Source organism: Penaeus chinensis, chromosome 1 (assembly GCF_019202785.1).
Source record: "Penaeus chinensis breed Huanghai No. 1 chromosome 1, ASM1920278v2, whole genome shotgun sequence".
In the NCBI taxonomy this organism is placed as follows: domain Eukaryota; kingdom Metazoa; phylum Arthropoda; class Malacostraca; order Decapoda; family Penaeidae; genus Penaeus; species Penaeus chinensis.
In genome coordinates this window covers 30975861-30988360 of record NC_061819.1, presented here as the reverse complement: position 1 = coordinate 30988360, position 12500 = coordinate 30975861, and the positions used below count along the sequence as shown (strand labels likewise).

Below are 12500 nucleotides of genomic sequence, written 5' to 3'. Positions count from 1 at the left end.
AGGTGTATTCCCCTTCCATGAGAAAGTATTTCTCTTTTCCTTTTTGTTCTTGAACTGGTGATTATCACTAGTTTATTATTATTTTTTGAAGCCCAAATTTGAAGCGTTTTATTACTCATATTCTAGAATGTAGTTTAATACAGCTGTGTTTCTTTGTCGAAAGACTTGATAGGTGGGATGGACAGGGTGGCCCTGAGGTAAAGGGACAACATCATGACAGTGATGGTGTAGTTGGGAAATGGCAGTAATGTTATGGTTAGGAAATGGCAGAGTGATGTTGTGGTTGGGAAATGGCAGAGTGATGGTGTTGTGGGGGGTATGGCAAGGTGATTGTGTGTTGGAGGTATGGCATGGGGATTATGTGATGCAGCAGTGGCAGAATGGTGGTGTGATGGAGTAATGGTAGATTGATGGTGTGGTGGAGGAAAGGCAGTGTAGGTGTGTGACAAAGGAATGATAAAATTATGGTGTGGTGGAGGAAAAGCAGATTAAAGGTGTTAAGCAGGGATGGCAGTGATTGTGTAGTCCAGTGGCAGAATTGTAGTGTGATGGAAGAATAACAAAGTAATGGTACAAAACAGGAACAGCAGTCTAATAGTGTGGTGGAGTAATAGCAGTGTGATAAAGAAATGGTAGAGTAATGGTGTGGGAGAGTAATGGTAGAGGGATGGTATAGTGGGGTACTGGGAAAATGATGGTATGATGGAGGACTCTCAGATGTGATGGAGAAATGCCAAAGTGATGATGTAGTAGAGGAATAGCAGAATGGTAGTGTGATGGAGGAATGAGAGAATGGTGTCATAATGGAGGAATGACAGGGTGATGGGGTGGAAAAGAAATGTGATGGCGAAATGGTGATGGTGTGGTAGAAGGATGGCCGAGTGATGGAATGGTTGAGGAATGGCAGAGTGGTGGTGTGATGGAAATATGGCAAGCTGATGGCATGGTAGGGGAATGGCATAATGGATTGTAGCAGATGAATGGTGATGGTGTGGTAGAGGAAAGGCAGGGAGATGTTGTGATATGGGAATGGCGGGATGATTGTGTGTAGGAGAAATGGCAGGGTGATAGTGTTGGATGGGAGAGTTTTGGTGTGGTAAAGGAATGGCAGAGTGTTGGTGTGATAGAGGACTCCAATCATGAGGAATAGGAGAGATATGATATGATAGAAGAATGGCAGAGTAGTGGTGTGATGAAGAAATAGTTGTATTAAGGTGCAATGGAGTGTGGTGGAGGAATGGCAGATTGGCATGAAAGAAGAATACTAGGGTGATAGTGTGTTTGAGAAATAGCATAAGAATAGCAGAATGGTGGTATGATGGAGGAATGGCATGATGATGGAGTGATGGAAAAATAGCAGGAGTAGAAGAGGAATGGCAAAATGATAGTGTGATGGAAGAGTGGTAGAGAGATGCTGTGGTAGATTAATGGCAAAGTGATTGTGTGAGGGAGAGATGGTAGGGTGATATTGTAGTAGAAAAATGGCATGATGATAGTATGATGAAGGAGTAGCAGAATGGTAGGATGGAGAAATAGCAGGATATTGAGATAGGTGGGGAATGATAGTGGTGGTGTGACAAAGAACTGGGTGATAGTGTGGTAGAGGAAAGGCAGTTTGATGGTGGTGGATGGTTGGTAATGTGATGTGGATGAATAACACTGGTGGTAACATTCAGTGGTTACTGTATTTTTTGATGTACAGCATCAAGTAAACATGATTCCTAAAACTTTATAACATTTCATATATTGTCTAATTTATGTAATGAAAAAAAAGAAGTGATCATCATCATCAATAATGATGATGTAAAATTATGATACTGCTCTATCTGCAGTGCCAAATACTCGCAATAATTTCAAGTCTTGTGGGTGGAGTATAGACACTGTCTGGGTCAAAGTGTCATACTGCTTAAACAAAACTGCTGCCTCACACGCAGAGTGTCCTGTGGTCCATCGGGTTGTTTACATATACAAGAAATTATGTGATTATTATGGCAATTAAGCTCTGAATGGCTTGAAGCCACTGTCACATCACATACTAGCATTATGAGTTATAACTTAATTGTCCTTAAAACAACTGCTTTACTGCATTGAATAAGTTATTTCCACATTCCTACCATGCTTCATCATAACTGTTATTCACATAGTGGTGATGTTAACCATTATAAATGGTGAATGATAAAACAGTAATAATAATAACAAAGACAGTAACAGTGATGATGATAATTATGATAATAAAAAAAATCATATTGTGCTAATTCATTAATTAGGCAGACTATTCCTGCAATATTTTGTTAGTAGATATAGATGAAAATCTCTTTATACCTGATGGGTTTGAAGATGCAAGCTGAAAAATACAATTCATACATATGGTTATTATTTTTATTACCAGTCTTATTGATAATTGAAATAACAATACTAATAGCAAATATTATCATTAATGCTATTATTATTATCATCATCAGCATTTATATCATATACCATTAATATAATTTATATTAATCATTGCCTCGGGGCGCTTTGGCGCGGCGCCGCTGCGGACAGCCGCACGCCTCATTTCGGGCGTATTGTTATGACGGCGATAGCCGTGACCCGTCGCCATTGAGATATTCAAGGGCTCACTTACTGCCTATCAAAAGTTGTCTTCTGTGGGCGTCAATAAAGTTGATACTGTGTTAATCTTTAATCCAAATGCACAGAATTTGCATCAAAGATGCAAGACACTCCTGCCAGATGCATGAATCTCTGTGATTATTAGAAAAACTTTTGTTTTACATGAAAGAGCTGGTATTTGTGTAATATTAATTGGTAGTCACCCACTATCACTTTCATATTATATGGTAATGTTGATATCTAGAGATTTGTTACAGTGTAAAATAAAAAAAATACACATGCAGGTTAGTATGCTATCATAAATGTTATAAGATATTATATTTTTGTCAGTACAAATAGGATATATAAATGGTTTCAAAATAGCCTTTGGATGTAATTGGCAATTTAACTGAAGGTGACAAATATAAGATATTCGTAACATCAGTTCATAATCCAGTTGTCTCTGACATCTCTTCCTTGTGTGTGATTAAAAGGTATGTCTAGGGCAGACTGAACTTCATGCCTTCAGGCTGGCACTAAACAAATATTTGCCTCAGGCAAAGATATGTATATATACAGATTCTCTCTCATCCAGTCAAGCCTCGCAAAACACATCACCCACTAGACAATATTAACCTCATCACATCCGTTCTTCATATATTCAATGTCATTCACCCAAGGATCAAGCAAGTAACAATTGAATGGATTCCAAGTCACTCAAACATTGCAGGGAATGAAAAGGGTAATTCTGCTGTCAAAAATGGACTGATATTACCACCATTACCTCCTATATACCCCTTATTAAAAGCCAGATCAGATCAAAGCAAAAACCTTTCAACTAGAAAAGCTTGAACATTATTCTTGGGGGATTCATATTGGTTACACAATATGAGGCACCAACCATACCTCACCAGTTAAGAACAGAAAGAGAGCTGGTCATTGTTCAAAAATCCGACTATCACACCATGCTATGGACAACCAATGTGCCTGACATGGTTTTAGGAATTGGTGAGTATCCAAAACTGCAAATCTCTGGAACTCAAAGTAACATTTCCGCACAATGGGGAACATCTTGGAGTAATTGTAGACATCGTCGTATTAGCTGATCACCTGTCTTTGATAGAACCTTACTGGTATGCTCTGCAACAAGTTCGGCAGTAACATTTTAGAACAAATAGATTTGGTTCTGCCTCTTCCATTATCATCAGAAGAGAGCTCTTGGTTTCTAGCATCAAATAACCCCATCTGATGCATAGCCTATGACTTTCTCCCAGTGAAGCCCTTCTTTCTGCAAAGTACTTTCCAGGGATACAAATAGTCCAGTGGGGTCCCCTTCCTCCACAAGAATGTGTTCAGGAAATGGTCATTAATGCAGATGACTTTTTTTTTTTTTTTTGATAAATACACCTATATAAATCCAGTTATAGCTTTAAAAATGCACCCAGAATAGCTTTTCTATAAATTTTTTTGTTCACTTTGCTCAGGGACATTTAAAAAAATAAGGATTTTGAAATGTACAATACTTTCAATATTTTTTGTAACAGCCACCAGTGCTATGGATGCCACTAGCAGCACCAGTAACTGGTGTCTGTCTTCAGAGTGTAGTTGCTGTAATTGCTTTGGTAATATTGACTTGATGATTATGGGTATGATCTTGGGGGAATTCTCTGCCCATGGGTGCCCAAACTTTCTTAATGGGATTGAGATCTAGTGATTTGGGTGGATGTGGCATAGCATAATTTCAAGATTTTGCCAAAATCAAGCCTTCACGACACTGCTTGTGTGGTTGGGGCTGTTATCCTGGATGAGGTAAAATGGCTCCAGATTGGGGAACACCATGGCCCACGCTAATGGTAGAAACATCTTGTCCAGGATTTCTACATAGGCATACCCAGTAAATCTGCCAGGCTCAACACATCCGTCAACCCTCTGCCCCACTTCTTTGCATCCACTCAAACAGCCAGCAGTTTCTGACTGTCTGCATGCTGCAGCATAATGCAAAGTCCTACTGGATGTTGCCAGCAGAACAAACAGGTCTGTATCCCTCGCAGTAGGAGTGGATTGTTTAAAAAAAATAATGAAAGTGAATAACTAAGAAGAAAATGACTCATGCTAAGGGGACAAGGCAACTAACTACTGGCAATGTCCCCTTCTCAAACCAAGTCACAGTGAGGGTTGTTTTCATTGAGTATCAAGTGGTTTTCATTGGCTCATATTTATGCAAGCTTCTTATCTGTCTTTCATTTAGGACATTGATTTATAGTTTTGAATGACATTAACTTGTTCTTCCTCCATCATACATCTATGGTACCCACTTCTAGCCATGTATCGGGTGGATCCACAGACATGGTTGGCTTCGAAATACTTAATCTTCACAATTTCATCTCTTGATAGTCCCTCAGAGCAAAGCATTAGTATGTTGTTATGAATGGTCTATTATTTCGCCATTGTATAATACAAGGCCTTAGCCATATCAGCTCCAAAACAGTATTCAAACAAATTATGAACAAATTATCTGTTGCAAGCTTTGAAAACAAGTACTAACCTTTTCAAATCAACTCTTAGTGATCATTTCGGTTTCATCTTCTGAGTAAAGATACTTGTTTTTAGCAAATGTACCTTTGGTGTAATTGCAGCTCATTTTCTTGGTACCTTTCAGTTATCAGTGATGCCATGAAAAGTTGACACTAGTTGTGGAATCCTAGGTGACAGTGTAATAGTGGATGATTTTGTAGACAGATTTGGTTTGCTGCAAGTGATGTCTTTGTGTTCTGAAAGTTAGGATTTGCCCGGGATGAGATGTTGATTGCCAAAGGGGAAAACATGTTTTCTGGATGATATTTGGATGCAGAAAGCCATCCTTGTGCCCAGCTTTTGTTTTCCCACTTGTGGCTATAGTTTTGGTGTTGATATTTCTTCTCGACTTCTTCTGGAAAGAAAGAATATAATATATATATATATATATATATATATATTTATATATATATATACATATATACATATATACACACATTCTCCGACTAATGTTTTTTCCACACAAGAACCCCAGGCAGGAGATAATTATGCAATGTCATGCACCAAACTGACTCATTATTGTTAGTAAAGAGATTGTAAAGCATATGTAGACTGTGCAAGCACTAAACTCTCAAAAAAAATAGTGTCGTAACTTTTTCTTTCTTAACAAAATGATACAACTAAGAAAGTGGTTGAAAAAAGTGCTGTGAGCTTGGCCTGATATTGGTATCCCTGCCTGGGACAGTCCCCCCCACCCCCCCTTCACTATGTTTGTCCCTGCAAGGACCAAAATTTTAAACTTTTTTTTTTTTTTTTTTTTACTAATATCACATATACTGTATAGATCAGGTTATAGCTTTAAAATGCCTCTAGAATAGCTAATTTTTCTATTTGTTCACTTAGCTAGGCTACACTAAGAAAAAAAAAAGGGTTTTGAAATGTGGAAGACTTTTAATATTTTGTGTTACTGCCACCAACTTGGAGATTGCTAGCAAATGTATGTGGCATGATACTGCTGGTAATTGGTGTCCATCTGCAGAGTGCAATTGCTCCCATGACGTAATTGCTTGGGCAACAACGATTGCGGCTCTGATCTTTGGGAAAGTCTCTGCCCATGGCTGCCCAAACATTCACAATGGGATTGAGGTCTGGCGATTTGGATTGATGTGTCATTGCGTAAACTCAGGGTGTTTCTGACATCATGCCTTCACAACACTGTTCATGTGGATGGGGCTATTATCCCGGACGAGGTCAATTTGCTCTGGCTTGGGGGAACACCATGGCCCTCAATAATGGTAGAAACATCTCATCAAGGATTTCCATGTAGGCATACCCCATAAATCTGCTGGGCCCAACATCTGTCAATTCCCTGACTCTGCGTCCACTCAAACATCCCAGCAATTTATGCTTTGTGCTGCAGTATAATGCAAAGTCCCACAGGGTGTTGCCAGCTGAACAAAAGGGGTCCCTTGCACTAGTTATGGATTGTAAAATAAATAAATAAGAAGAAAATGACTCATGGGAAGGGGGCGTGGCAACTAACTACTGCTAAGGATCGTCTTTCGACTGAGTCATAGACAAATTTTGGTTTCAAAGACTGTTTTAAGGACAGTCCTTAAATTAGTCACAGAAAATTCAATTATTTTTTATGAATGCCACCCCTGATCTTTATGACCATTCTTTGTTTATATCAAGTTTCTTTAATTTTATAATGAACAAAGCAGGAGGTCTTGGGAGTATTGCTCAGGGTGTTTTTTTAGTCAAAATGATTGTGACTATAGTTTGTTCACTTATCTGCTAGTTGGGTGAACCAAGGCTGCCACTCATAGGGCAAATCCCCTACATTAGGGGATTTCAGCCTAATGTAGGGGGTAAGGGATACATGGAAATTGGCAGTGTACACAGGAAAGGTAAAAATGACTATGTTGGGAGATTATTTTCTTTTTTTACACTTTATCTTTTTAAATATTTATTTGGACCACCATGACATAGTTTATGTAAATAATTTCTGACACATTTTCACAAACTAGCCATTAAACATTAAACAAAAATTGGGTGTTAAGGACATTTTGCCAGGAGTCATGGACAAAGTATCAAAGCCATAGACATATTTCTGCCTAAGACAAATTTCAGAGTCTATGACCTTTTGTGAATACTGCCCCAGGTCCTTTTGAAATATTTTTGACCTACGAAGTAGGATGTTTCAATTTGTTCAGAAATTAATTAGGGAGTGGCTATTCACATTACTTCTTAAATTGTTGACCTATTTTTTTTTTCTCACACGTCGTGGCAGCAAGGTGTGTTGACTCTGCGCCAATTAAATGATAGACAAGCCAACAGGCGTTCCCGACGTGTGTTAGCGAGTTTAAATGGATGTTTCACACATCAGCTCCTGGCATTACCTGATGCTGATTGATTGTGGGCCTTTGTGGTGGAATGCGTGTCTGCACAGTGAGTGATCGTGGTGGGTATAAGTGGCAGAGGCTATGTACTGGTACGACATAACATGACGAGATGACCAGAGAATGAAATTGCTCTGGCAAATATTCTGTACAGATGCATGGTTTGAGTGTGAAGTGTTGATAACGAGAAAAGGAGAGGAGGTCAATAGACAGTTCAGGTCAGGTGACGTGGTATGGGTGAAGCCTAGCGGTGTGCAATATAATCATCAATATGGTGTAACATGGTTGATGTCCAACCAAGCCATGGGAGTGGACAGGATGCGATGACATGTGAAGAACCTGCGTTGCCACATGACACCAGCCGGGGTCACAGGCAGAGAGGATGAGGAGACGACAAAGACGGTAGCGAGTGTGATGACTGCCCTGAAGAACAACAAAGTGATGGCGAAGAGACACCAAAACCATTAAAAATATACTCATCTCAACAAAAATACTGGCTGATATGTGGAGAGGAGACTGTAAAAGTGATATCACAGGCGGATAAACAATGGGAAACTACTTGTTTGCAACCACCAGACCTTTGCTCGTTGTTGTTGTGGGGGGCTTAGGAGACAGAAATTAAGCCTAATGCCCCCCCATCCCTTGCATCTTGTTCTCATTGGGGGGGCTTTGGGAGATTGGGGGATCACCCTTGCTTTGGTCCTCAGCCCTAGCCTCATCTAATTTTGCATAGTCTTTTCTTCTTTTCTTCATCCCCTTGTTCTGTCCACTTATCCAAATCGTTAGATTAATTTTTGCCGTTTTTGTCACAGTACTCTATCATGATGCTTTTAACAATCTTTACCTTATACTATACCCCATCAACTCCCCCTCTCAACCCTTTTGACTACCCACTAGTATTGTTCAACCTGTAACTTTAACTCTTTTCCTAACCCTTTTGCTACTCTAATTTACCATAGCCCGTATGACCCTTGATGTCATATAACGCTTCCTTACCAGGGGGCTTTGCCCCCTAGCCTAACACTACCACTATATTTTGAATATGCCACTAATGACCTTAGATGTTGACGCGACAGAAAATGTTAAAAAAATAAATAAATGTAGGGTATCACCCCTCCCTTGATCCTCAGCCTTTGCCTCAACTAATTATGCAGGGACTTTTCTTTGTCTTTCCTTTGCCTTCTCTTCTCCATCACCAAATCGTCAACTCATATTTATCCATTTTGCCAAAATGCTCTGTGACCATTGATGTCTTTTACATTTGTGTTGACCATTCCTTATTCCACAGAAAATGGTGAATACATGGCTCTAGACCTAGGAGGAACCAATTTTCGAGTCATATATGTCCAGATGAAGAACGGAAGCATTACAGAGGAAGTAGGGATATTTTTTTACCATGAAATAATGATCTCGCATATTTGATATATCATCCATATTTTGGTATAACGTAGAAATACATTATATATTTTTCTAGATTGTAGACTACTATCATGTGCCAGAAGAGCGACGGCTTGGACCTGGACCAGAACTCTTTGATTATCTTGCTGAATGTATTGGAAACTTTATGAAGAAAAGGAAATTGGGAGGACGAAACTTACAACTCGGTAATGTCAACTGAAGTCTTTCTGCTTATTGATGCATATACATATATTTATATGTAAGTATGTACCTATACATATGTGTGTGTGTGTGTGTGTGTGTGTGTGTGTGTGTGTGTGTGTGTGTGTGTGTGTGTGTGTGTGTGTGTGTGTGTGTGTCTGTGTATTTATATGTATGTACATATATCTGTGTATATAAATGTTTATATAGATATATGTGCAAATATGTAGAAATGTATATACATATGTATAGATACATATTTATATATATACACATAAATATGTGTATGAATATACATATGTATATATATATGTATATACATATAAAAATGTATATATATACATATGTATGAATAGACATGTTTATATACACATGTATATACATGTATACATATATATGCATATATATACACATACGTATGAATATACATGTTTATATACACATATATATACATGAATACATATATATGCATATATATGTATATACATGCATATATATATATATATATATATATATATATATATGTACATATACATATGTATGTATAGGTGTATGTACATATGTGAATTTATATGCATATATACGTATGTATTTATATGTATGTATATACATATATATGTATGTATACATAAATATGTATATATTAGGACATGTATATATATAGTATATATATGTATATGCATAAATATATACATTATATATTCATATGTATATGCATAAATATATACATTATATATTCATACGTACATGCATAAATATATACAAATATGTATATGCATATCAATACATATATGTATACACATATGCACATGTGTATTTACATAATTATGTACATGTATATATAAATATATACATATGTATATATATCTATATAAATGGACATATGTACATACATGTGTAAAGATATGAAATTACATGTATGAACACATATATTCATATGTACACATACATATGTACACATCTAGACATATGTATGAATATATGTATATACATATATATACATATTTATACACATGTACACACACACACACACACACACACACACACACACACACACACACACACACACACACACACACACACACACACACACACACACACACACACACACACACACACACACACACACACACACACACACATATACATATATACATATATACATACATATATATGCACACATGTAAACACTTGTATATACACAAATGTAAATAATGTATCATCATTATCATCATCATCATCATCATCATCATCATCATCATCATCATCATCATCATCATCATCATCATCATCATCATCATCATCATCATCATCATCATCAAGGTGTAACACCGATGTGGGTACATGGCCACATCCACCTTTTGCTTCCAGCCATGAGGTTCCCTCATGGCAAGTGTCCAAGCAGGCCCTTGGCCTATCTCTAACTCCTCGCGACAGGTCTCGTTGAGCAGCCCAAGTCATGACCTCCTAGCTCGTCCCACAGGCCTCCTCCACCCAGGATTGTCTCACAGAGAGACAACCTGATGGGCAGGGTCATCCACAGGGAAACGAGTTCGGTGCCCATATAGCATAAGTTGGCAATCCTGGATTATGCCAGTCTCACTGTGTAGCTCTGCCCATTATCCAGTCCATGCAGGTGTTGAAAAGTGTTGGTGCAAGGACACAGCCCTGCCTCAGGGAAGAAGTTCAATATCCTCCCCCCCCCCCCCTCCCACACACACACACACACACACACACACACACACACACACACACACACACACACACACACACACACACACACACACACACACACACACACTTTCAGTACCAGTATATAGGCTTGCTATTAGGCCAATAATCCGTGTCGGAACGCCCCTACGTCTCAGAATCTTTCATAGCGATTCCCAATGCACCGAGTCAAACACCTTCTTGAGGTTGATGTAGGCTGCAAGCAACCCACGAATGAAGTCACAATGGCATTCTACAATTACTCTAAGCACTAGGATATGGTCTATTGTGGACTTGCCAGGAGTGAATTCAGACTGCTCCGGTCTCTGGTGCTTAGACGTTGGTGAAGGATCTGATTCAAAAGAATGTGGGTGAAAACCTTACTTGTTATAATGAGCAGTGTAATGCCACAGTAGTTGCTACAGTCCTAACAATCCCCTTTCCCCTTCCGGAGAGGGATGACCATGCCCCTCAACAGGTCAAAGGGGATGGTACCAGACTGCCAGATGGCAGTCAAGATTGCATGCAAGCCCCCTTCCCATAGGTTCACCCCCAGCGTTTAGCAGTTCAGCAGGGATATCATATATGCCTGTGGCTTTCCCACAGATCAGCCATCCTAACCTCAGTTAGGGTAGGAGGTTCCTTGCTGATGGGTGGTCCGGCACAGGTATTGTGATACCACTTGCATCCAAGCTAACCGTTGGAGGGTCTACCTGGTACAGCTGCTCAAAATACTCAGCCCAACGTTCATGAACTCCAACATCCTCTGAGATGATCTTCTCATCCATTGAGCGGACTGCAGTCATCTGCAAGGAGGGCTTAGAGTTCAGTTTTCTCAGGGGTTGGTAGGCAGGGTGAAGATTATTTTTCAAGAAATGGCCTTCAACCTCCTAAGCATGATCCCTGATGAACTGTTCCTTGTCCCTTCTCAGCAGTGTCTGAGCCCTACACACCAAAGAGTGACACAAGTCCTGATTGCCATTCAACTGAAATGAAATTCTGCCTTGCCCTCAGGTGTATGCCAATGGACTCCCGCACTGTGTTGAGTGTTTTCCGCTTGAAGGGCTCCCATAGAGCCAGAGCAACTGGGTCTGTCAGGTTTTCAAGTTTTGTGAATCGATCAGAGAATGCCATGGTGAACCCATGGGCACACTCCTCCTCCTTCAGTCTGTCCAAGTGAAACACCCTGGAGCGGCCACTGGAGGGATGAGGAGATTTGAAGTGGACCTGTAGGGTAGCCACTACCAGCCTATGATCAGTGCCACAGGACTTAGCACTCCAGTAAACCTTGCAATTCTGGAGGATCCTCTATTGAGTGCTGACAAAGAATGTTATCCTTGGCCCTATGGCCAAGGATAACATATCACTATACCATGTCCATTGATGTGGGTTGGAGAGCTGATACCAGGAGCCAGAAATCCTAATTCTCTAGGACCCAGTGAAGTTTCAGAAAAGGAGGCTGTTCTCACTGCTGGGATCAGCTCCCAAAAGCTATAAATATGTCATATATATAAATTATATATATAATAATATTAAATATATATGAATATATGTTATATATATATTTATATATAGATTTATATATATAAATTTATATATATATTTATATATATATATATAGATTTATAGATATATATTATATAATATATATATATATATTTATATATATATTTAAATATATATATT

At 38.9% G+C, this 12500-nt stretch overlaps 1 protein-coding gene across 1 annotated transcript in view; it reads left to right on the top strand.

Moving 5' to 3' along the window:
- The window catches only part of LOC125037496 (hexokinase-4-like), a 37289-nt gene extending 26761 nt beyond the window's left edge, over window positions 1-10528 (top strand). Inside the window, exons 4-6 of the mRNA XM_047630690.1 lie at window positions 8794-8882; window positions 8980-9109; window positions 10476-10528. Coding sequence (XP_047486646.1) covers window positions 8794-8882; window positions 8980-9109; window positions 10476-10528 — 272 coding nt within the window. The remainder of the gene's footprint in view (window positions 1-8793; window positions 8883-8979; window positions 9110-10475) is intronic.
- The last annotated feature ends 1972 nt before the right edge of the window (window positions 10529-12500 follow it).